The sequence below is a fragment of the Haliotis cracherodii genome, unplaced genomic scaffold (assembly GCF_022045235.1).
Source record: "Haliotis cracherodii isolate W230 unplaced genomic scaffold, xgHalCrac1.p SCAF_10, whole genome shotgun sequence".
Lineage (NCBI taxonomy): Eukaryota > Metazoa > Mollusca > Gastropoda > Lepetellida > Haliotidae > Haliotis > Haliotis cracherodii.
In genome coordinates this window covers 51,957,894-51,984,619 of record NW_027266265.1, presented here as the reverse complement: position 1 = coordinate 51,984,619, position 26,726 = coordinate 51,957,894, and the positions used below count along the sequence as shown (strand labels likewise).

Sequence of the window (26,726 nt, the reverse complement as noted above, 5' to 3'; positions counted from 1 at the left end):
CTTTGTGTTAAACCAGCGCCAGTTTTATCGTGGCCGTCAATGGTGGGCTTGTCAGTGGTCGCCTATCGTCCTACAAAGACTGATCCATTTAGCAACAGGAATGCAGAAGCAGAGATAAACGGAGAAACAAATTCAATTTTGACACAGCAGGTTACATGTCATGAACAAAATTAGATGGAATCTGAGCATGGAATGCCAAAATCTACAAAATACAGGGGTAATTGTCTTCTGAAGTCTACGTAACTAGTCCTTATATATTTTTCCTGTCTCGGTAAATCGCTAAAATTATCAGACGTTCTAAAATAAATGTTATTAAATTTAAGGAGGGCTCTCCTATTTCTAGAATATCTCAAATATTTCAGTTCTTATTTTTTACTTTAGATTCTACTTTGAATGCCATCCTAGGTGGTTTCTGTGAAATAATCTAGCAATATCACGGCGGGCTATACCCGAAATGGGCTTCACACATTGTACCCATGTGGGTAATTAAACCAGGAATTTTGAAAGAAAGAAACCACTTGACTACCCAATTGCACGCGGAAGTAGTAGTAGTAGTAGTAGTAGTAGTAGTAGCAGCAGCAGCAGCAGCAGCAGCAGTAGTAGTAGTAGTAGTAGCAGCAGCAGCAGTAGTAGTAGTAGTAGTAGTAGTAGTAGTAGTGTGTCTTTGGAAACAATTATTACTACATGGTTACTACATGTGGAAAGGTCATAATATTTCAGAGAAGGGTCTTTAATATGCAAGGAGACGATTTTTGATACGTTACCTGTGAGTGAAGGAGTTGGGTTTGACGCCGTTTTAACAGTATTCCAATTATATCACGTCGTGTCAGCTAAATGAAGGAAAGCCCGAAGTGATGCAGGTCTCAGACGTTTACCACTTCGATGAAACCCACGAGCACGGGTATGGTGCTGACAAACCTAGAAACTTAATCGGGCCGAACCGGATTCGAACCCACAATCATAGCTTTTTAGTGTGCACATGGGAAGCAAATCTGCTCTCCAAAAGTGTGAGATATCCCGGCGCTATTGATGGTGGCACTTCCATTTCTTTTGTAGAGCGGCCGAAAATGATGAAATTGTGTCAGCTTTGCTCCTCTGAAAAGATAGTTGATCGTGTTTTTAGAGCGGTCAGATGTACAAAGTAAATGGTATAGCCGACTGTCGGTATAGCCAGCAAAACCAATATCAGAAACAACGAAAACTGGTAATCAATAAAGCCAGACGTTGTAATCCCTACACATTGTCATGTGTCATACAAATATAAGATTTATTTCATAGTCTTAAACTTAACATAACATAACATTTTGATTCAGTGCTTGCGCTGCCATGAAGCGTACGAATGTATAACAGCGCATTATGAACTGTATAAATCTTGGTGTTGTTGCCTCGACCGCGCATATTTCACAGGATAAGTATTCCCAACAATATGAGCTGTATTAACCTTGGTGTTACCTTACGTTCTCGACCGCGCATGTTTCACAGGATAGGTATTCCCAACAATATTAGCTGTACTAACCTTGGTGTTACCATACGTTCTCGACCGCGCATGGTTCACAGGAAATTTATCACCATCAATATGAGCTGCATTAACCTTGATGTTATCATACGTTCTCGACAGCGAATATTTCACAGGAAATATGTTCCCAACAATATGAGCTGTATTAACCTGGGTGTTATCCTACGTTCTCGACCGCGCATATTTCACAGGGAATTTATTCCCAACAATATGAGCTGTATTAACCTGGGTGTTATCATACGTTCTCGACCGCGCATATTTCAAAGAAAAGGTCTTCGCAACAATATGAGCAGTATTAACTTTGGTGTAACTAACGTTCTCTACCGCGCATATTTCACAGGGAAGGTATTCCCAACAATATGAGCTGCATTAACCTTGATGTTATCATACGTTCTCGACAGCGAATATTTCACAGGAAATATGTTCCCAACAATATGAGCTGTATTAACCTGCGTGTTATCCTACGTTCTCGACCGCGCATATTTCACAGGGAATTTATTCCCAACAATATGAGCTGTATTAACCTGGGTGTTATCATACGTTCTCGACCGCGCATATTTCAAAGAAATGGTCTTCGCAACAATATGAGCAGTATTAACTTTGGTGTTACTAACGTTCTCTACCGCGCATATTTCACAGGGAAAGTATTTCCCCCACGATATAAGATGCACAAACCTTTATGTGTCCCGATCTACCGGTAGCCCACCACTCACACAATCAAAAAATAAGCGTTTTTTCCCGAATATCTGGTAATCCTGACTGTTTGATAAACATATACATGTAGTCGAAATCGTACAATCACAAGATATTGCTTATGAGTATGCAAAGAGGTTTGTCGTTTTTATTTTTCAAGGGAAGGTCTTCTTAACAATATCAGATGCATAAGCCTTTGTGTTGTAACCATAATTTCTCGTCCGCGCTCATACTCTCAAGAGTTCTTCCCCAGACTATGAGCTGTATTAACCTATCTTGGTGTTGTTACCATAATTTCTCGTCCGCGCTCATACTCTCAAGAGTTCTTCCCCAGACTATGAGCTGTATTAACCTATCTTGGTGTTGTTACCGTAAGTTCTCTTTCGTGCATATTTCAAAAGGAAGGTCTTCCGCACATTATGACCTGTATTAAAAACTAGATGATGTTACCATTTGTTCTCGAACGCGTTGTAGTCTGGCAATCATACAGTAATATGACGTCAACATGCCCACCCTGCAATCATGCTTCTCTTTTTTTTATTTCTATGATTCATAATTACCAAACCTGATATGCATAAATAATTGTGTTAGATTGCTAGAGCTGGTCTGACGACCTTCCTGTGAGTGTAGAGACCCACTCAACCCGCTGTATGCAGGAACAGCACTAGCAGTTAGCATAGAAATTTTGTCGTTATGCCAAGTATAATCAGATTAAATCGTCAAGTTGATGTCGACATCACAGCTAAATGATGTAACAACATGTCAAAAACGATATTTCGAGTCGTCAGCCCGTGTTTTTGTCACAGCTACCTAATTGTAATGGCATAAGGTGTTGTGATGTGACAAATCAGCACGCCAATGGCAGAATGTCGTCTCCAGGGGCCTTGTCGTCTTGGCAGGAGCTGCAGGGTTAAATTTTGAAACCGCGTCTTCATCTTGTCTTGAAGAAAATCATTCATGGAGAAAATCCTTCAAAACATGAACGTGAACATTTGGACAGTGTATGTGTTATTTTGGTGATCCAAATATTTTGTATTTTGTTTCTGATATTAATTAAATTTAAACTAGACCATGACCCTTTGAGGAAATGACGTCTAGTGACGTTTTCCTTGAATTGTTTTTGAAATAACGAAAAAAACAAGAGCCCAAAACACAGTTTAAGTTAGACTTTGTTCACTTTCTCCGTTGTTTTCATAACATTTGTAGTATGTACAAGATTAGATCTGAAACTGCAGTAAGAAATGTGTATATAAAACGTGTGAGCAAATACTCTAAAGCGTAGTTGTATTACAAATGCACTCATTAAGGTTAATAACATTCCGGAAACATCTGTGGTACATATTACTTTTAGAATTGTAACATTACTATTTCTTTCCTTCATGTAAACATGTCCATTTTGTAGAAATCAAACTATCATTTGACATATAATCAACACTGCAATGGCCCATGATTCAAACATGTATAAGAAGGATAAAATGGCTCACGTGGAATGTGAATCAGTTATCCGTCACTGTCTATACATGTCATTTTGTCATTGTTTCGTAACGCTATCAACACAACGCTGTTGATAATATGATCTGTTTGTCGCGTATTCGAATCCAGCTCATTCCACCTGCTGGAGATCATGTTCAATATAAAGTTTAATGTGTGGTTTTTGTGTGGTCTTGATAACATAATACATCGTTGTAACACAACATGCTGTATGTGTTATCCTATACGATGCTTGTCATTCAAGAAGGTGTCATGGGAGCTGAATACTTCACGATGGCGCAACCTATTGGACTAGACAGTGTGCGTGTCTTAATGAGCTATTGTCCATCACCATATGCAATATATATTATTTCACATGAATCGTAATCGACTCCGTGTCATGCTAATGCTCTAGGTAACAAAGTGTTGCTATCACATGCGTAAGTAATGATGATTATTGCTGTGTCATTTCATCTGGAATGTTGTCAAGTGTCCTGAAACATGTGTTTCAAATATTGTTCCTACATATGTTCTCGATATTGTTCCTAAATATGTTCTCGATAGTGTTCCTACAAATGTTCTTGATATTGTCCCTACACATGTTCTCGATATTGTCCCCACATATGTTCTCGATAATGCTCCCACATATGTTCTCGATATTGTCCCTACACATATTCTCGATATTGTTCCTACATATGTTCTCGATAGAATTCCTACATATGTTCTCGATAGTGTTCCTACATATGTTCTCGATATTGTCCCGACACATATTCTCGATATTGTTACTACATGTGTTCTCGATAGTGTTCCTACATATGCTCTCGACACTGTTCCTAGATAAAGGTTCACAATGTTTGAATCATCCTTTAACACCCTCTGTTACAATAATATTCATTTTAAATTAAGTGAGTTTCTTAATTTGATTTGAAAGTCATGTTCTGGAGGACGTTTTCGATCCTTAGATCGTTGTCCGTGATGTTCACAAGATCAAGGGAAGTTTAAGTAATTCAAGAGGCAATTCATATACGCTCAGCTTCATCCCAGTTTTCATGTTTGATTAAAATACAGAGGAATGGTTTGAAAATCAACTTTAGGTCACATTTTCTCATTCCAAATGTGGCCCAGTGGTTCGTTCAGTATATCGGGTTTGGTCAATGTCAAGATGACCTCGGTTTGGTCAATGTCAAGATGACCCCGGGGCCTGTTTCCACTCACTCATCCATTGTACTCATGTTTTAATCTCAACTACTCTATCTGTGTAGTTATTATAGAGCAAACAAAATACTGAAAGAGAGACTGACATTTTTAATTAAAACAAAAGCGGAATGTTCATAATTAAGCAACAACAGAACATAGAGTTTCAATAAAATCCTTTACACAATATACGCGTATGTACAATAGTTTAATAGACTTCATAAAGTTTTAAATCTCGCGGATTTCCTCTGTCAGTGCACTTGAAATATGCGTGGTAGAAACCCACGACTGTCATCACAGAACTCCTCGGTCCACGTGTACATGTTGCGACACCTAGAGACATATTTCGATGAGCCTTGCAGGTGAACGAAGGGGGGTGGGAGGAGCTTAGCGTCTCATCTGGACTTCGTTGGCAGAATGCGCTTCTCTGCCCATGAATTGGATGGTTCTGTCTGAAAACGAATTGTCAGAGTTGAGTTCTCAGGTCAGAATATCATCGCAGGAGTCATTGAACAGTAATAAGGATAATTATATTTGTCAAAATGTTCATAATGAGCATCAGATCAAAATCAAAATGATGATAAGGACGGGTTGACCCGATATCGTGTCGTAATTTGTAAACACATCCAACTATTTTTTCCACCAGGTGCAATGGATATTATTTCTTTAAAAAATTTCTGTAAAGCAGCAGAATCTCAAATAATTTTCACCGCTATTTTGCCTTTAACGCCCAATTAAATCTGTTTCGGCGGATAACCAAGACAGGTTATTCTCTAGCGTTGGTGTTTTGTTTTATATTTGTATCTGTAACGCTGTAATGTATATAAAATTGTTTTTGTTTTATTATCATCGCGAATTGGAACAAATAGTGTGTTCAAAATAAAAAAAAATGAAAAACTAAAACTAAAAATATTCATCATCATGAACATGAGACCAAGCCCAGTCTGTTACCTCAAATAATTTCAAATATCAATGTCAAGATGAGCTCCTTGAGGAACCTTTACATATTAAGACATATTGCACCTTGAGGAACCTTTACATATTAAGACATATTGTACCTTGTGGAACCTTTTCATATTAAGACATATTGCACCTTGAGGGACCTTTTCATGCTAAGACATATTGCACCTTCAGGAACCTTTATATGTTAAGACATATTGCACCTTGTGGAACCTTTTCATATTAAGACATATTGCACCTTGTGGAACCTTTTCATATTAAGACATATTGCACCTTGAGGGACCTTTTCATGCAAAGACATATTGCACCTTCAGGAACCTTAACATATTAAAACGTATTGTACCTTGAGGATCCTTTATATGTTAAGACATATTGCGGCATATAAACTCACCTGGAACAGGGTGTGGTGCTGATGGTGGTGGTGATGAACAAGGCAATGTGAGATCAGAGCGCCGGCGCCTAAGGCACTGGTCACCATGGTAACACATAGGGCAATGACGTCACTGGACAAGACTGACACATAGTGCTTGGAGAGACAGGTGAAGGTGTAGGATAAGCTTCATGGGCACCCAAATGACGCCTCCTCCTTCTCAGCTTCTAGGATGACTTCGCAACTACTCAAGAGCACAACGTTCATACTTCACAGCCAGTATTGTGGACTCCGAGTCTAGTATCGAAAGGGTTTTACCACTATGGGAATGTCATATTTGCAGAATCTAAATCTGAAGACTAGATTTAATATCTGCAAGAACTTATTCACTGTAACAGTTCGCTTAATCTCTTTCCGGAAGAATCGGCGCCTTTCCAACAACCTGTTCGTCCCATTCATTAGGATAAAGTCAACAAAAATCATCTCTTAATCACAGTCGGTCCAAACACATTGCACATCTCTCATTGTCATAAAATGTTAACATTGCACCTCCCACATCGATATTTGGCTCCATCTGGCCTCTCCCATCACGACTCGTCCTTGCCATGCTTCTCTGACTGTAGATACGGGTGGAACCGATGTGCGTGGCCATATAGACTAGCAATTGACGTTGATTGGAGGCTCTTCTTGTATAGGGCGCTACGTATCAACATCTCGTTGAGGGCCGCTGCTGATTGGATATCACTACGTAGATTTAAATATGGATGATTGAACATGTTGCCATAGAGATTACACGGAGATTTTTCATTGGCTGAAGCGTGATAGGCACTAAGTGCTGACATAGAAAACCGCCATGGTGACATCATATTGACAGGCATACCGGGTGGTTCTGAAATGAGGATAAAAAACCAGTTAGTTCACATGCAGTAATGATAATGGATCTCTTGTCATCAGTGTTGGTGCCCATTCTTGGTGTCCCCTACAACGCTTCTCACACCCGTGAAGATCCGTGTTAGAATAGGTCTTCAGCAACCCATTTGTCGTAAAAGGCGACTATGCTTGGTGTAAGGGGCGGTCATGTCTTAGTTGATGCATGTCATCGTATCCCAACTACGTGGGTCGATGCTCAAGATGCCAAGCCCTGGATTGTCTGGTCCAGACTCGATTATTTACAGACCTCCGTCAAATAGCTGGAATATTGCTGAGTGTGGCGTTAAACAACAAACAAACAAACAAACAAACACATCTCATCTCAGTCCACCAGTTGCCCTTGGAGATGAATTACATCTTTTCGCGAACACCTAGTGTCATCATTGATTTTCAGTGGCCCATGCATATGTTTTCCACAGCTATTTGCCCTTTACGTCAAGTGGAATTAGTTTAGGTAGAAAATCTGGACTGGTTATTCTCTTGCATTGGCAATTTATTTAACAGTTTTGAAGAGAACAGTGTTTTACAAGTGGACTTGACTGTCAAGTCTTGAGTACATATGTTTAACCAGTCCATATGTCGATGTCAAATATGGATTTTGTTTATGTCAGGGTTATAAATTTATTAAATTAATAATATGGAGTTTCCAGACATGTCATGTGATAAATGGATAATCGGCTCATGTCATGGGGACCACTCACCACCAGATGTAATCTATGATCAAATACTTACTGGAGTAAAATATATGAATGTTTCAATGATATTCTATATGAAATATCACGGTCGTTTATACTGCTACTCTAAAAGGTACATGTCTCAAAGTCTGTTTTCCAGAGAATATATTAATATGGGAGTCCATCTCAAGTTGAGAATGATTCGGCAAGTTTAGATTGCCTCCCCTCCTGAAATTAGGCATTGTTCAGGGCTCCAAGGGACCCGCACTACGACCTATCGGAAGAATATATTACGGTATGGAAGTTGGGAAATTCGTGACTCTGACGTCACTTAGACGAACGCCACTATGTGCCGTAAATGACTGTCATAACTAAGCTACAACATTAGCGTATGTACGGTAGTTGTAGCAATACAACCGATAAAGAACGGGCCATGAACCTATCAACAACATTCATACATTAGAGATATCCAACTGTGTGTTTTTTCAACACATTCTGACACTTCTACTTCTCTAATTTGTCATCCTACAAAGAAGTGAAACCCCCCCTCTGGTTTTTTCTTACGGAAAACGTCATGTACCGCCTGCCAGTGTCTGAACCGAAGAGAAGTCTCCAATTGATGCAGTCGTTTTTCCCATTCTCTGTATTTCACCATTCAAATAAAGACTTCAAGATGAATTCTTTTGATATTATGTAACCTCCTGTGTTTCATTTCTTGCTATCCAAACGTCAACATGGCTTAATCGCCGCATGTCTTTTCGTTTTTATATAGTCATCATCTTTCATATCTTGGAAGTTACTCAAACCGGAAGCAATTTCCGAGAGTGTTTCTATTACAGAAGAAGAAGGCTTAAATTAATCGACACGTTGATTGCAAAATAACTTTTGTATTTTTTTGTATTTTCAAATGTCAGGTGCGGTGAAACATGTGTAATTGAAATTGAAAGGATTATTTCCTATTCACGATTTCTGTTTTTAAAGTGACAGGGTCGGGGGTGTTAACGAAAGTCCTGGGTTTTGATGACGTTTGTCTCTATCATTAATAATAAAACATCCGTTGTGGATGGCGGGTTTGACAGGATGTGCAATTAGCAGTTTTGAGGGACAACACTGATGATTATCGTCAACACAATTCCAGCTATTTTGGTCTTCTTTACACTTTACTTCTGTCGGATACCAAATCAATTGACACGAGCATCGCCCCAGTTTTACCACGCTTATTCTGGTAGGGAAGACCAAAATGGGACACACTGTATATCAACTGGGAATGGAACCTGTATGTTTAACATGCGAGCAAACAAAAACTGTTTCGCTCTTAAACCATCCAAATACCAAATCTCACCCGTGAAATTATTGTGCTTGTGAACTACAAAATATGCAAATGATCGAATTCTACCTCACGTTTGCTTACAGAACGCAACGGCAACTTAACCAGAGTGGGTTAGAGTCATCTCATGTGGTGGAGACAACGACGTGATGTATGTTTTAGATTGTTCCACTCTGGTGAAACCCAATGAATAGGTATGGTGTTGATAAGTCAAGAACCATCATCAAGGCGAATGATTGAGACCCACCCTCCCAGGATCCTGGTACGGGTATGGGACGCAACTATGTATAACGAAATGTCCCACTTTAACATTTAAAATCTCTTAGGAACCAAGCCTTTTGCCCACGCTCCTGTACATTGAAATGTATGACATTGTATGTCAATATGAATAAAGGATTTACCTTGGCCTGCCTGTTTGTAGTGTTCCTCAAGCATCTCGCCAGGTGTGAAGGCCTTGAGTGGGGATCGCGCATACGAGTGGTTCTGCAGAAGGTGTTCCATTGTTTCCCTGCGGAAAACAGTGCAGCAATTAGTGAGTGAGTGAGTGAGTATGGTTTTACGCCGCTTTTAGCAATATTACAGCAATATCACGGCGGGGGACACCAGAAATGGGCTTCACACATTGTACCCATGTCGGGAATCGAACCCGGGTCTTCGGCGTGACGAGCGAACGCTTTAACCACTAGGCTACCCGACCGCCCGAGTGCAGCAATTACTATCCATTGTTTCAATTTACGTCTGATTATCGCGATAGGTGCGACAGCAAACAGTATGTCATGATTTCAAACTCCATAACAAGAAGCATTCAACGCCAGAGAATCTCGATTATCCACTGCAACAGATTCCATTGAACGTAAAGGGCAAAATAGCTATGAAAATGAATGGTTAACTGAAAATCTGTGATGACGCAAGAGTGTTTTCGAAACCTAAGGTGAATATTGAATCGATAATATATATTTAAAATGACAACAAATTCAAATAGGTTCAACAGGAAAATGTGTATTTAAGATTATTCCTATTCGCGATGCCATAATTCAAAAGTCTTCATACGTTTTTGATGACAACCACTATACACGAAGTTTGACATTTAAGTAACTATTAAAGCTTTTGCGCAATCAGCCAATAACGGTATCTGGATCCTATACGTGATATTATTAGTAAATTCAGGCAGAAGATTGAATTACCTGTCAAAATCTGTGAGTCGTGTAGAGTCACGGAATCCTTTAGCGAAGGGATTACTATCAATCTTTAACTTTGTTATCTGAAAAGGAGAACACGGCCACGTTAGAGGGAAAGGTGTCACAATGATAAATGTATACATTGTAAATTAAGTCATACTACTGGATGAAGAAATTCATAAAACTCACATGCTATCGTGCTCAGCAGAACTATTGAATTAAGTTCAATTTTATTATTTTAGAAAACATAATTACACAAAGCACATCGAATATGAACAGGGCATACACCATGAATATGTGAAGCAATCGTTTCATAGACTTTGTTGGAATAGCATATCATTGGACCGAACTATAGCTCAATATCTAATAATCCTTAACATGTATGTCTGACTAACGCAGTTTATAACTTGTCTGTATCTAACGCTGTTCAATACTACTTCCAAACATATTTTTTGAAGACACAAAATAAACCTACCAGCTGATTCTGGTACGCTGTGACGCCAATGAAGACGGTTTCCTTGAAAATGAAGGATTTGACCTTCTCCAGGTCAAGGTTAGAGAGAGGGAGCTGAGTTTCATCCGTCTTCTTCAGAAGGTGGATCCGTGGCTGGTACTTGTGCATTGAGTTGAGGATCACCTGTAATACAGACATTCTGGTGAAGGAAAGAAGGAGGGAAACGGATGGACGACAGTTGATGGAGAGATACCATCATGTCACGCACCACCATCGGTTTTTCAGGGACGTTGGTGGCTCGGTCGTCTACGACAATATGTCGATGTGGAGAGTTGCGTCTCTTAGACCTTACACACATTGTGCCAAACAACAGTGATTAACTGAAATATTGCTGAAAGCCCACCTCACTCACTCATGTATTTCAAGTGCATGGATTTATATACAACTCCGTATATCAACATTTCGAATATGCTGAATACTGGACTGTGACGAAACCAACGCTAAGGGCAATCGATATCATCTATCTGTGAGTTCAAACTTCAGTTATTTCCTGAACTGACTGAAACATGTTTTTAAAAGTTGACATCAATATTCAAGTCATGTTTAACAGCTCGAAACGTTTGTCGATTCCTACTTGATTTCATACCTCATTTATTACAGGCCAACGTTACATAGCGAAGCTTTGAATGGTATTTACAGACATACATTAAGGAAACAAATACCTCGATTAACGTGTCTGACATGTACATATGGTCCTTATCAGTCACTAAGCCATATTTTGTAAACGACCTTGTCATCAACTTCCATTTTCCCAAAGACGAAATCGTCCAAAAATGTAATAAAACTGCCGTCTTGTTAATTCCCCACGGCTTGCAAATCTAAAGTCACTCCCATTTGAAATCAACATTTCAACTCTCACATCTCACGCCGATAAGTGTCAACTTAGCGTTTGACATAAGGTTTTAAACCATCAAAAAAACGACTGACATGTTTATTTTTCTTCTTGAAGAGGGGAAACGAGTGTGTCGACACCATGTCATTTGAACATACGGGTTATCAGCCCCCCTTTCCGTGGAGCAGGGGAGTGATCTATGCATCCCCAAGCAGCAATAGCGCGACCTAACATAAATTCATGAAATCAGATACGCGGTAAATAAACAGTTGTTGTGGAGTGTTTGTGCTGCATACAAAGCCCCTACATTACCGCTGACACATGCTGCGGGAGATAGGACTCCGTCTAACAACGTACAACTACGTCGACTCCATCACTTTTGGCCTAAACACCAGCCTCTTTAACCCATCGCCATCTTCCTCAAACCAGGGTACTTAACTTGTCCTTCAGGAATGCCATGTATTTCGTTTATCTGATAAAAGATTTCACTCGACAAGTGTCAACGTGACATCCGGGTTATTTAGTAGCCTACCCAGGATGCCATGCTGACTCTTTTTTTTAAAAAGGAAACCTCTTTTATACGGACAGGTGGTTTCTAACCTAAGTGTCCTAATTTATGGGTTTTCGGAACAATTAAATATTGAATAGTATATGATAATCAGTTCTTCGCAGATATATGGTGTGTCACTAGTAATTAGTTTTGGATAAACCGACTTCCATTCATTTTTTACGAGATTCGGATAAACGAGGCTTCATTGTGTTTCAGCGAGGTTCGGATATATGGGTTTCACCGTCTGGCTACAATATTCGGATTAAAGAGGTTCCATTGTTTAAAGTAACTTTATGGACGGGATAAGTAACATTCCATTTTACACCAGGAGCGATTTTTATTGTCATTCTGGCACTGGCGATTAAACAGCTGCATATATATTGAAAAAAATATTAGTTTTAAACGGGTTTTGAAATAGCAAGGATATCCCTCATAGTACTTTGAATTGAAATTCCAATTATTTTTTTATAATTGAGCTAAAAGATTCCATTTTAAAAATTTGCATTGACCTCATGAGTCATTAAGTTCGCCGTGGTAAACGTCAATGAATATGCATTGGTTTAAACTAAATCTTCAGTTTTTCATGTACGCAATCCTGTTATTAAATCGTTTTTGATGGATATGTTATTTCAGAATGTATGATTTTGATTACATACCATACACCTTAAATATTATTACTTCGGAAGTGGATACTTATTCTCTAGTCAGTAAAGATTTGAGCAGGTTTCATGACTTAGAAATAACACTTTCTTTTCATGGTTTTGCAGTCTTTATAGAGATATAATTCGTATTCTTGTCAATAGGTGCAGCAAGAGGTCATGGCCGTTCTAGCTTTTGTGGGTGAAATGAATAGTGGGGTGATTTTGGCAGGGTGGGTGGCTTTGGCAGGGTGGGTGGTGGACATTTCCATGTCATATCAGAGTATATGAATCAAGCATTGTTTGCCTTTTCTGTTGAAACTGTCTGGTTTCCTAAACCACTTCAGTATATTGTTTGTGTTGACTTACTATTAATAGATAGCATCCTTCTAGTGATAGCTTAAGAAGTATAAGAAAGTATTCACTTGAAAATTGGATTCGACCAAAAACAAACGACATCAAAACGTTACTAGGATGACAAATGTCACCAAAACACTGCAAACTTTACGTCCAACACCCAACTATGATAACCTATCAATCACATCACCATCGAATACCCAGTTCTTGTTTGTTCATTAGCACCATCAAACATGGGTGTATACTTTCCTTTGCCCGACAGTCTACATACCCCAGTTAATACACATGTATTGATGAATTACTTCTGCGCTTCGTCCATTCACATATAACCCATACATATATCTTATGCAAATGCCAACATCAAAATAGTTTAAAAGAGTGATGAAGTTCAATGCGCTTATGTCGAGATATGCCTGGATTTAAAATGAAATTACGTGTTTAAAGTGTACAATAACAGTATAATATGCATATACTCACATGACCACTCTTGTCCAGAATATTATTGGTCAGTTTCAGTTTCTCGAAGGACACGGTCTGCTTCATCAGCTGCTCTCCTGTAAATGGCGAGTCTGGGTGGACATTGAACCGAGCGGGCAGAGGGGGGTCGGCTTTCCCTGCCACCAGCCACGAGGACCTGTGGTATGCGTACCGGTAGCGCTTGTTGTCCACGGGAACAACGTCCATGACGACGATGTAGCGTTGGTCGGGTTCAAGGCCAGTGAAGGACACACGCAAAGTCGGGAACATGCGTCTGCAAAACAAGTTGGATATTGTTACACATATGTTTCTGGTAATGGACGTTGAGATAGTGATGTCAGTGTTCAAGATGATGTAGTGTTTTCCAGGAGAACAGCCAGAGGCATGACCATGAGATTCATAATAAATCTCTGCCAAAAAGAACAGTCCATTATACGATTCCGACTACATCATGAGCATGTGTTTATGTATCACTATCAAATAGTGATAATACCAGCTGTTCCCGAAAAGGTAAGCGTATACTGCCCCACCGGTGGCACCCGTCACAAACACATGCAAAGGCAACCCAATGTTCACCTGAAAAACCACGGGAACATTTCGTACAAGTCAAAATAGGGAATTCCATCGGACATCATTGGTGTCCTTGCGTCAAATTTGGTAATATCCTTCACATGTCTACTGTAATACCCTTTGACAACTTTGCTGGCACCTTAAATGTTGTAACCTTGATCAAACAACTTTTAAACGGGATGATAAAAGTTCAATGATGTCAAAGTCCGTTCTGCGTTACGTGGTCTCCACAGACACAACCCACCCTGCCCAAAACAGAATATAGTTTATATAAATATTAATTTATATATGTCAACGCCAGAGAATAATTAGTCTTGATGAAACAGATTATAACCAATATATATTTACTTGAGACCCTAGTACAGCGACGCAATGATCAGCAGTTTACCTGCTTCACATGCATGTATGCATGATACGTGTATCATGGTGATATAATGAATATACCTGAACACCCAAGTTCCCCAGGGACATACCAGGAACATACCAGGAACATATACTTGTGAGACACCAACCGTGACCTCAACACTTACAACAGTTTGGAGTTGACAGATCGTGGCACATACCACCGGGAAACAAACATGACACTTTTTCCTTTCAGAGCGACAAATCAGAGTTGTTTATCAGTAAAATTATGATACCGATGACTGTGTTGGGTATCACGTCCTGTAGCATAATTGATGACGATTTCCTGTCTTTATGAAAAGAGAAAAGGTGGACAGGATTACCGAACTAGCCCCGCATGTATAGAATTGCCACCATAGGAGCATGCGATGCGATTGTTATCATTACCTCAGTGGGAAAGTCCATGAAGACGTTTAGGTTTTCTCATTGAGATGAAAAGACAGTGTCAAACAAGGTATATCTTCCCTTGTCGATCTTTCACAACTTATCTGTCAAACACAAACGAAAGTCAGCACTGGTCGGCTGACTAAACTCTTGTTGTGAAGCCTCGCGAACAATGGCAGTTTTAAACCTGAAGTTAGTATTGTTAAGAGCCCCGTTACGTACACATACCACCCTGGCGTAGAAAAACACTCGTGATTACCTCCACGGTAACCTTATACTACGGTCAAGGTTTAATCGGGACAATTTTCTAAATCTCTTTTTTCAGTGAGCGCACGTGTTGGTTTTCAAGAAAGGGCCGGTGTTGTCTTCCTGAATCGATTTACAATTTGCAAGGTGTGTTTTCAGCGTGGCACCTGTCGTCATTGAGGCGTGTCTCCGGCAACGGGGCTACATGCGAGCGTGTTAAGTGAGATGTACCTGGGTTAGCTGCTCGAACACAAACCCCCACTCAATTTGGTCGTAGGGTCGATACTGTCGCTTACTGTGTGAAGCATAGATTCATTGTTCTGGGGTTCAGTTAATGAGAAATAGGCTAATGAGATGGTGGGAGATATTGGCATGAAATAATAAAACTGTGTCGTTGTCCAATCGTGATAACACCACGATAGCAGTTATCCTAAAATGAGTTGTAGGCAAACGTTCATACAACGACAACACGAAATCTTCGAACGATTTAGATTATATATCCACATGTCCCGTTTCAAGTAAAAGGTAGGGTGGTGGGTGGGGTAGCCTAGTGGACCCTGGGTTCGACTACCCACATGGGTACAATGTCCGAAGCCCATTTCTGGTGTCCACCGTCGTGATATTTGCTGGATTGCTAAAAGTGGCGAAAAACTATACTCATCCACTCACTCATTCAAGAAAAGGGCAAAGGCAAACTTACTGAAGTATCGTCAGAGATGACTCATTCCAGAATAACTATAAGACGTCAGCACCTGATCATCAGAATGATCTGGCCAAACAGATTGACCATTGGGCGTCAAAGGCAAAATAGTGGTGGACATTGTATGAATGGACCACAGAAAATCAATGATGACACCTGGTGTTCGCAAAAACAGGCCACCGTAGGGTGCAATTTACGTTCTGGCATACTTTATAAACACAGGGAGCATGCTATCAACATATCAATATGAAACTTCCTTGTATCGCTATCACACGAATGCAGGTAGGAGCGTTACCTTCAAGAAGACACCATTTAGTGCTTTGTTTGTTTCCAGCGGTCTGGAAATAATCGCGTCTGGACCAGACAATCCATTGATTGACCTCACGAGCATCGGTCTACACAATTGGGATACGATGACATGCATCAGCCAAGTCAGCGAGCCTGACCACCCGATCCCGTTAGTTGTCTCTTACGACAGGCACAGTCGCCTTTTACGGCAAGTATGGATTGCTGAAGACCTATTCTAACACGAATCTTCACGGGTTCTATTCAGTGCTAGTGTCACATGTAATGCATTTCCAACATTGATACCAAATGCGAGTCCTTCATGGAGTGTCACGTCCTTGAAACATTATTGAGTGCAAAATGTCACTCACATGGTCATCAACACAGCGTGAGCACTATTCCTTATACAAAACACGGAAGACAGATCAGAAAATATAAGCCAGGAAGCAAGAAAAAAAACTTTAGCGAATGATTAAGTATTCATTGTCACCTCCAGTATAACCTTGTGTGTGAATCGGTACATAAAATGGCCGTGCCGAAAATGGTGGCAGAATTTATACCTGCCCGGTCGGAGGTTAATTTCACCAGAGTGTAACAGCTCAGTTCGGCAAAAGACGTGTCAAGTTACTTATGGCGCGGAAGGCTCAACAGACTGCCCTGATAATAGAGAATGAACCGCTTATATCACATAATTAGACGCTAGAAGAGAAACGTTTTACTTGTGAGGCTACCTCTTGTCAAATATATTCATTACCCGTAGGGGGAATTATGTCCTGTGCGACAGGGGGTGGATCGCTGGAAGACACGGGGGTAAAAACCACGGGTGTGTTAAGATAGGGCAGTCCTATAGCTGATCCTTTACAAAACATTTGGCTTTTGTGGCGTTTTGTTCTTGTATTGATATTGGTAAAAATACATTTTCAAAGCAGCGTTCGTTGTGCCTGGATTAGGGTATGGATAGGCTGGATTATTCCACGCGGTCTGTGAAGGTGTAATGAATGTGGTCAACACATGTTGTGTTGTTTGAAATGTGTAATTAAAGTACAAGTTCAGATTTCTTAAGTACACAGTAAACAGTGTTTCTATTATAACATGCCATGTTAAAAGTGTTTTGAAAATGAAATATTTGTTTTGATCATCATATACTGAACACAAAAAAGTTAGGGATCATTAATAATTTGGGGGCAAATTTTTGTAGTGAAGACTGAGCACATAACTTTATAAAAAATATCCCCAAAAATATTCATGATCCCTAAGCTTTTTTATGAAGCAAAACCAAGAGATTTTAATGAAGTACACGACTAATTAGCATAGATACAACCTCTAAATAAGAATTATGTTTTTATTCTCGTAATATCACGGCGGGAGACGCCCAAACGGGCCACATTCACTGTGAGCATGTCGAGAATCAAACTCGGTTCTTCGGCGCGACGGACGAGCGCTTTAACCACTGGGCTACCCAACTCCATCGCTCCGACAGTGCACGAAATTGCAAGTGCCCAAATGTCAGTTGGTTTCTTTAAATGTGATTCATCACGAGGCAGAAGAGACTAAGAACTACATTTGACTCGGGACTTATTCATAAATGAACTGACAAACTATCCGAAAAACTTCCCGATGTAAATGATTTGAGAAAAGTTAACTTAATTAACCATAGTTCCTAGCACGCAAGCATTACCTCATTCAATAATACTATCAAAAGAAAAAAACAAAAAATGTTCTTCTTTCAAATCCATCTCCATCAAACCAAGAAAACATACACTCCTGGTATATTTTTTATGTTCTTTTCTTTTTTCTCCAAATCAAAATTCCTGAATCGAGTTTCTTTTTACGTGTCGTGGTTTAATCCATCAAATTTCCGCTCGTGGAAATTTAACTCACTTACAATATTCGAACATTGGCTCAGACGACGACAAGGGTGTCGTGCACTGATGTATATCTAAATATAATTATGCCTTCTTTGTTCTAGAGGCCACGGAATTAAGCCCAAGTCAAGTATCCGCTAACCTGAGATCGTTCGAACTAACAACCCTATTAAATCTAGCCCGAACTGATGGCCAACGTAGGGCAAAAGAGGCGGGGAAAGTCGACCAGTTTCAATGATGAAGAGGAAGTTTGCGTGTGTGACTACATCCACCTCCGTGAGGACATACGGGGTAATATAGTTAGTAATTTGATGAAGGCGATGTCGTCACCGCAACGCACCACTGTTATTTTCTGATAGTGTTTTGTGAAATGCAGCAGCGCATTTTATCTTAAGTCGACAACCCTATTACCGGGTTTATATTCCGTAGCGATCTGCTCGAGCAAAAGCCATACATCAAACGCGTACCGAGTAATGAATGTATTTCAAAAAACAAAGGCATCGTGACAAATTACTTCTTTTTAACCCCGATAAAGGCTAGTTCAAAATAACTCTTAATTTTCTCCTAACGTAGTGAACGCGTAAATTATCCGTATAGGGAGACATTAAATCCTCACATTGACAAACGGAGTAGAGATCGCGTTCTGGCGACCAAGCTTAATTACATGATACAAAATTGCCAATAACATAAGTACTAGCGAGATGAAGGCGACAGGAGACCCCGTATAAGAGTCTTGCAACGAGATAATGCTTTAATTGGATTAAAGGATTCAGTGATGATAGTGGTTGTGATATTTCTCCGATGAGGGAATGAAGGAAACCTTGGAAATGAGGGAAATAAAAACTTTTATCAAAGAGACAAGAAACTAATTGACTAATCTATTATCATGGGAGTGTCCCCTATTTAGTGATATCCTCAGATCATTTGAATGAAAATGATATTGTTTATTCCGCCCCGATTGGCCAAGTCCAATTATATAGTCTTCTACAACACTTATCTGAAGAAATCTTTAATTAAAAGCTCACGTTACCTATCTGCGGAGTTGAAAAGTTTTGAACTTTCTCTGCGATAGTTTATTGCCCCCATCGTTCCTTAGAAGATTACAAAAGACCCGTGTACACGCAGAGAAGTGTGTCGTGAATGATGTACAGTAGAGACAACCACGGCCGAATATTATAAATAAGACCGAGATTAGACCCGAGTGTTTCATCCACTCATCCCATCCTCCATCTGGATGACGTTAATCTTTTTAACCAATTGTCTATTGATGCGTTACATGTATTTTTATCATATTTATCTCCATCAGCTTTATGGATGTGGAAGCAAACTACAAAAGGTTGCATCCACATCAGGATATATGTGTCATAAGTAACAATGTTCTAAGAAGGTATGTTAGAAAAAAATATTTTTTGCATCCATGTTAGGCTTCCTCGTCAATAATCAAAGCGTTCTGTTAATATGATTTCCAAAGTTGAGTCAGCTTACGTCGTGATCCCTTACACTACTATCAAGCTTTGTTGCCACATAAGTTAACTGGGGATTGGTGCAACAGAGATCGTGGGGTAATTAGTTTGAAACGGCAACAGCGCAAATTATTCTACATTTTTTTGTGTTGATATAACGAGGGTTCTATCTTACCAGTTTAGCGGTTCGTGGTTTGGCAACACGTGAGTGTATTACGTTTTATTCTAAAGCGCAATAACAAATTCGAGAGACATTGGATGATGTCTACAAATGATAACATAGGAATCTGTGGATCATGTTGGGCCGTTATAAATGACTTTCACTTACAGAGATTGTTTCATTTTCTTTATTTCTACATACGCATGCGAGTGTAAGGCTAGCTGTTATTTGAAAAATCAATAATCTTACTTCTCAGCAACAAATGAATGATTGTATTGAATAATAGTATACACAATTACACTATTGGCTTCAAGCATGGTGTAAAGAAGTGATGTGGAAGAAAATGGTGAAGCTTCTGTTGAGCGATGGCCACAATTCGAAAACTGTGAAAAAATAAACAAAAATAATTAAATAAAGCTAGGAGAGAACAAGACGCATGCCCACCCGACACCAGTCACACTTAACAGCGCTCACCTGCTGGCGACCCCTGACGCCCATTGCGTATATAGACTGGACATAGTCAGAACGACTACGGCTGTTTTGGGGGGTTTATTTATAAGGGGGCTACGACAGATTTTGAATAAGGCGTATTTTGTTACAACAGGCATGTGTGTGTGTGTGTGTGTGTGTGTGTGTGTGTGTGTGTGTGTGTGTGTTTCTGTGTGATGAACACTTAACGTGTCATGTATATGCAACATTGTACATACGACTCATTATCAATGAGCAAGAATGCTATTATTTATAATCGAACATTATCATAGTGCCCCATACATTTTCCATACGAATTATGAAAATCCTTAACTCCGGATTTCAATAATAACGTACAATATTATGTCTCCATTGCCAAAAGTAAGCCGGCCAAGTGATACACACAACGTTGGTGTTAGTATCGTCCGTTTGATTTCTCTTCCAATTTTAGTTGATACCCAACTCAACATACCTCAACATTACATTAAATCAGCACCTTGCATCAACAGCCAATATCAACACCCAACATGGATATGACAAACGGATTTGTCGTGGGACAATCGTGATAAAAGGAAAAACTTGACTATGACAGAGAGATATGAGTGTATTGTACAGGTGAGGGGCTACAGACATTGTAAGTGAATTTTACGTATCCGTCAGACATAACACGACCATTGGAATCGAACCCGTACCACGAGCAGACACACCAACCACTCGCCTACTAACATCCTCGTTGTGCAGGAATACGAATATCCACGGGACATGCTGTTTAAGCACACGGTGTGCTAAAGTACAGATGCGTCATGTGCTTAAATGTCGTTACTGGGAATACGAAAACCACACAATTACGTCACCGTAAAACTGATGCGCTCCTGAAATTGTTAACATTTTTACAAGACAGCGGCAGGTCTTCATGAACACGATCATACAACATGATGAATTGGTTAATTGTTTCCTAAACGCCACGTGACGCTGAATGCATGTTACAAGCGAGCATGCATTAATTACACTGCAAACGGAAAGGTTTACGTAAAGATAAGTACATAACAATTGACTTCAAAATATGTCACGATGGTCGGATCCGATAGATTGAATAATCAGCATTTTGCTCTACCAGACGATGGTTTTAACCAATGACGGTTATTTGAGACAATAAATAGACACATTTAGACCATAAACTACCTTTTTACTGTCATTGCACAATCAGCCAGCTATTGAAAGTAAGGGAGTGAGGTCCTCCCATTTTCGCCGCAGGGGGCCCCTCAACGTCTGGCAGAGAATAGGGGTAGTCCTTTAGCATTCACACAAGATTTTATGGGACTTTTATAGTCTGATTTATTTAAGATTGACTCGCGAAATGTGAGCATGCGTTTAATTACTGATCACGACAAAGACGGAGTTTCCCGTGAATCGCCACCACAGAGACAGCTCCCAACAAATAGTCGTTGACCGGTAATTATCCAGTTGTAATTGGAAAACTGTTTCTCCATCACCTGCGTTCAGTCTCCGCCTAAATCCTCCTCCGTAATGATATCATGGGGTTGACATAACAGGGCAATTTATGATCACCGACAAGGGATAATTTAACCGCGTTAAAATGTTGCTACAAGTCTAGATCATCACAAATTAGCACATACGACTGTTTATGGGTCTGTTGTGGTCATTTGCCGAGCGTGGCCATCCTCATTATCGTCCCCCTATATACGACCATTGTCACTAAATGCTACGTCTTTTGTTCAAACAGCGATTGACAAAGCGAGCTGCGTTTGACACTCCGTGACGTGGTAGTGTAGAGGGCGATCGATTCTGGTATTGTTGAAACATCTCCAGTAGCAATGATACAATGTCCCTCTCTGGGCTTAATTCCTCCTGGTGTATTCCACAGCAAAATAGTCGATGGATATTATGAATCTGGCATACCACTACCAACATGCTTGCTGCACTGTCAGAAGGGGAATGATAAACTATCCTACATCACAAGGAATGTGGCCGACTCGTTTTCGTTTACTGCGTATTCGCATATGCCATTTACAAGAATGTGGAATTAAAACGGACTGCAGTTGTAACTTTCCAAGTATCAGTACACCATATTTTAGTCGCACGAACATAAAACCTTTTCCTGATCTAAATTAACCGTAAAGTGATCCCATACTAGACATTTTCACATTTCTTGTGGCTGCAGAAAGGGTCGTATCGCTTTTATTTCTTTGCATCCCAACTGATAGACGTCGACACCAGTGGAAGTTCTTTCCGTGTAAAATTAAAACAATATCGACTAAGACAACTTTGACAATGAAATGCAATATTAGAATACTACTACAAATAATTCAGTACGGAGTCACTTCAATATAAAATCCATCTGAAATACCCAAATAATTCAGAATTGATGTTTAAACTTTGCGTAATCGAAACATATTGGTATACCAGTTTGTGCGAATTATTACAAAATGTGTATCTACCTGCCGGTTTTCGTAATAATCATTTCAGTTCCAAGATCGTGGAACTTGTCCCATAATTCTTTCGTCTCCAGTCGGCACTCAACACAGTCTAGTTCGCCAACCACTTTTAGTGTGTCGTCTGCGATTTTGCTAACTTCCGGTGTGTCTGCTCTCTCACCATCAATTGATTCTGAAACATTTGAAGAAAGAATATTCGTAAAATGATAAGTGTCTAAAATATTCTCAATTACAATGTTATTTTTTTCCTCTAAGATATACAAACATTACGGTATTTTGTGAGATCACATCTTAACTAACAACACACACAATCAAATGATATCTTGATATGTTATTGATCAAATTGAGCGTACACTTGCAACTGGTTTGATGGTTAAACGTAACAGATTTCCTATTGTTCATACCGACGACGCATACATCGTGGTGGGTTTAGGGACATGGGAATGACGATATTTATCTAAGCAATTAACGAGTTTCCGATATATCGGTTTAAGTTTTTAAAAGAAACTGATGCAAGTGAGGTATGAGGTTTCAAATATTTATTTTGATGAGGAAAGTATGATAAGATAATCACAACGATCACACATATCGAATAAGGTTTCAAGGAAGTTTAAGATACTCTCATGATTTTAGAGATATTATAATATGTAATATTCGATCCACGTGTTAAAATAAAAGTGATATTTTATTGTGCAAATAAAGTTTGCAAATTAGCAACAACCTTTAACCTCGGTAAATTGACCCATGTCATCTTAATTAGCTGAAAGATATCACCGTTTGAAGTTTACAAAAATATTTACACTTCGCTGGTCATCCTTAAAACATGTGTTAGCGTTTTCAGAATAACGAGACATACATTTACGCAAGGCACTGTAATTAAGATATCGCAGAAGTAACATGTAATCGAGTTATACAAAGTTAGTTTATATCCTCGAATTTCTGCGTCAGAAAATCTGTAATGATCAAAAATATCAATTTAACCCCTGAACAATTCCCATCAAGATTGAACTGAGTGGGTGGTTTGTGGCACTTCTGGGTGACTTAACGCTGTTATCTGTAGGACGTAAGTAGAGATATCTACTGGCTTATCATGGTGTAAGTTGCAACTTGTTCATTGACATACAGTGTTTCATTCATGGCGTGAATACACGGAACATGTTCATTCAGTTTAACCTGTCCATTGTAACCGGCGATTATATGTTCAAACATGAATTTTGAAATAGTACAGTAATTCATATGTGAGACATCGTTTGAGTTTAGGTTTATTTCATGACGGAAAGCGTATTGAAAAACGAGTTTTTATGTGTTTCCTTTAAAGAATACAACTACAAGATTATAAGTAGAAGTATGATAATAATGTTAAATTATAATGATTATCTATCATGGCGATATGCTTCAGTAGCTAGTTATATGTTGTGAAAACGAACTACTATTTAATATATTTTATCACATTTTATTTTCTCACATAAATGATATATTCTTATTAAAATTATGTACACGGTATAAGAATAATTTATCTCAATACGGTTATTTGGGTTGCCGGCTTTACAGCTCTAGGCTATATATTAACACACCATATTTAACACAAGTTCTTATATTAACACATCATATTAACCATCAGCTCTTTCAAGGGTATTGAATGTGAAGAGAATGACATCTTAAATTATAATGATACTGTCTTGATTAGATTTATATAGATACGTGTAACTAATTGAAAATATTATTCACTATTCTGCAGTCGAGTCGATCATTATACTGTCGTGATCAGTGTAAACTCTCTATGCTGAGTCTATTGGCTGTTTCTGTTAATAAAACAGTAGAATCTCTCATAGACTACTGTAAAAAAATCTAATAGTTATTGTGTAAATAATCAGTTATGTCATGTTATGTGAAAATGAACACCGGAAAAACGCATTTCTATAACTATTGCCAATCGTGTATCAATCTCACAGACCATATTTTCTTTAATGCGTGAAATAATGTCCACATACCGCATTGATATAACTATGTCCTAAATTTGTATGCAGTTATATATCAACATGGAGACAGTTGCATTGAATGACGTTTATAATTAGTACAATAAATATGACATTGTACGTAAAATACAACATAGTTATTCTCATTTCTTAGTCCTCCGGAGACTTAAACTAGAACAATAATGTTTGCTCACATGTAATATCGCGGGAGTATAAACGTATCACTGTGTAATCTGCATTAAATGTGGATATACGGGTCCATGTATGGAACGCGTTAGGTGTTATTTTGTTGAAACACTTGTATTTATTCTGTACTGATATTCTCTGGCAATGACGTTTATGTCTACTCGTAACACTGTCAAGAATAACCGTCTTTTCCGATGATTATTTTGTATTCCGTAGCATATAACAATAACAGTAACTATAAGAGGGTATAGATGTTAACAGCACAGTGACTTGGAACCGCCCAGAGAGCGCCAGGAAACAGCTCTTATCAGAGGGAGAATATAAAGTGTGTGTATTCCCTCACAGAAAACAACGCCAAACGTTCACGCTGGAACCCATGGGCGCTGAGATATTGCAGAGACAATTTGAGAATTCTTGGAGCCTGAGAAAAACTGGAGGTATTCTAACTGACTACGTAAACCCTACAAAATCTTAGGCACGGGGATTTTTTAACAGGGATCACGAAAGCCCACCAACGACGCCCATTGACAGAGTGTATACAGTTGTTATGGGGGCGCTGACTATTGAGTCGAGTGTCGGATGCCACTTATTCTACGTAAAATATTAGACCTTAAGATGCCAAATGTACCATTTTAATTTATTTGGGTCTTATTGAGAGTGATATATTGTCTCTTGACATTTGTTCACGATTGCAAAACACATGGAGTGTGTAATTTTAAATAGTTGTGATATCTTATTACTTAAACATGATCATTGCTAACATTAAGCTACTAAACTAAAGACGTAATGTTTAACTGTTTCATAGTTTCTTATTTTATTGAACGGTCTTCATTTTTTCTCATACCATCCCGAATTCAGAAACGGGTCTTCATATCACTCGGTTTATAAATGTATAGAACTGACATATGTCTTATTTGAAAGAAATATTAAATGTAAAGAGATTCTTACCAACTGTTATTTCAATGTCGTCGTCGTCATCGTCTTCTGGCTCTGGGACGGGCTGCTGAGTTTTTGTCGTTAATGACCCCCCAAGAATAGCAGCGATACTGAAGTTGGTGGTCTTTGGCGACGGGACGGAGGATTCTCGCGTCACCGTGACGACGTCGTCAATGTCAGAGTCCTCCACAACAGCAGGTGACTTGTCAACAACATCATCAGCTTGTACGTCCATCCTACGAGCGTAATAGTTCCTGTTCCTGGGTGAAGTAGATTCTTAACTTGTGTACTGTGTTCCGTCTAACTCCACTGTGTTATTTCTGATTCATGCGCCTATTTCACAAGGTCTCATCCTCTGTTGTTGACTTCTCAAGTGAAATGGTCCTGCCTCGTGGAAATTACCACAAGAAAATAGAATTCAGACTAATCATCAAAACACAATCGCCTATCGCACGCAACCTTTCTCAGTGGGTCTATTGCCAACAGTATCCCCTCCGATCCATGTTACGAGCGCTGTCATTGGCTAATGTGAAGTCGCCATTCAGATAATGTAGGCGGGTCTATGTGTTCTGCTCGCGGATAAGGTATCACTTAATTGGTCGACGCGATACCGTCTCTTTCAACACATAACAGCTTCCGCTAGTCTTGTTACACTCGGGGGGCTAGAGAGGCATTTAATCACGTGACCCCTGACCCTGTGTCCCTAACTCATGCTGATGGCGAGGCAAGGCGACACTGTGGACTGCATCGACACAAAGCCGGGTCATATTACGTCGACTAAAGCCACAAGCTTCACTTTGTTTGAGATTGTGTATTGTTGAAGGCAATACAATATTTCTTAATCTCACCATATTTTTTAGGCTGAGGAGTGTCGGGGTTACAAACGTTTTTAATCCAGCGTCTATAAGTAATGGGAACTCCCGTCCTACGATAAGTCGCAGACCGATTT

At 39.3% G+C, this 26,726-nt stretch overlaps 1 protein-coding gene across 1 annotated transcript; it reads right to left on the bottom strand.

The window, feature by feature from the left end:
* Positions 1–5,071: 5,071 nt before the first annotated feature.
* Positions 5,072–26,144, bottom strand: LOC139452304 (T-box transcription factor TBX20-like). The gene is made up of 8 exons (XM_071233734.1): positions 25,790–26,144; positions 22,683–22,851; positions 13,681–13,954; positions 10,788–10,949; positions 10,319–10,395; positions 9,536–9,642; positions 6,225–7,092; positions 5,072–5,325 (listed from the first exon to the last, which is right to left on the bottom strand). The coding sequence occupies exons 1-7, from the start codon at positions 26,010–26,012 to the stop codon at positions 6,791–6,793; spliced, it is 1,314 nt and encodes a 437-aa protein (XP_071089835.1). The 5' UTR covers positions 26,013–26,144; the 3' UTR covers positions 5,072–5,325; positions 6,225–6,790.
* Between the last annotated feature and the right edge of the window lie 582 nt (positions 26,145–26,726).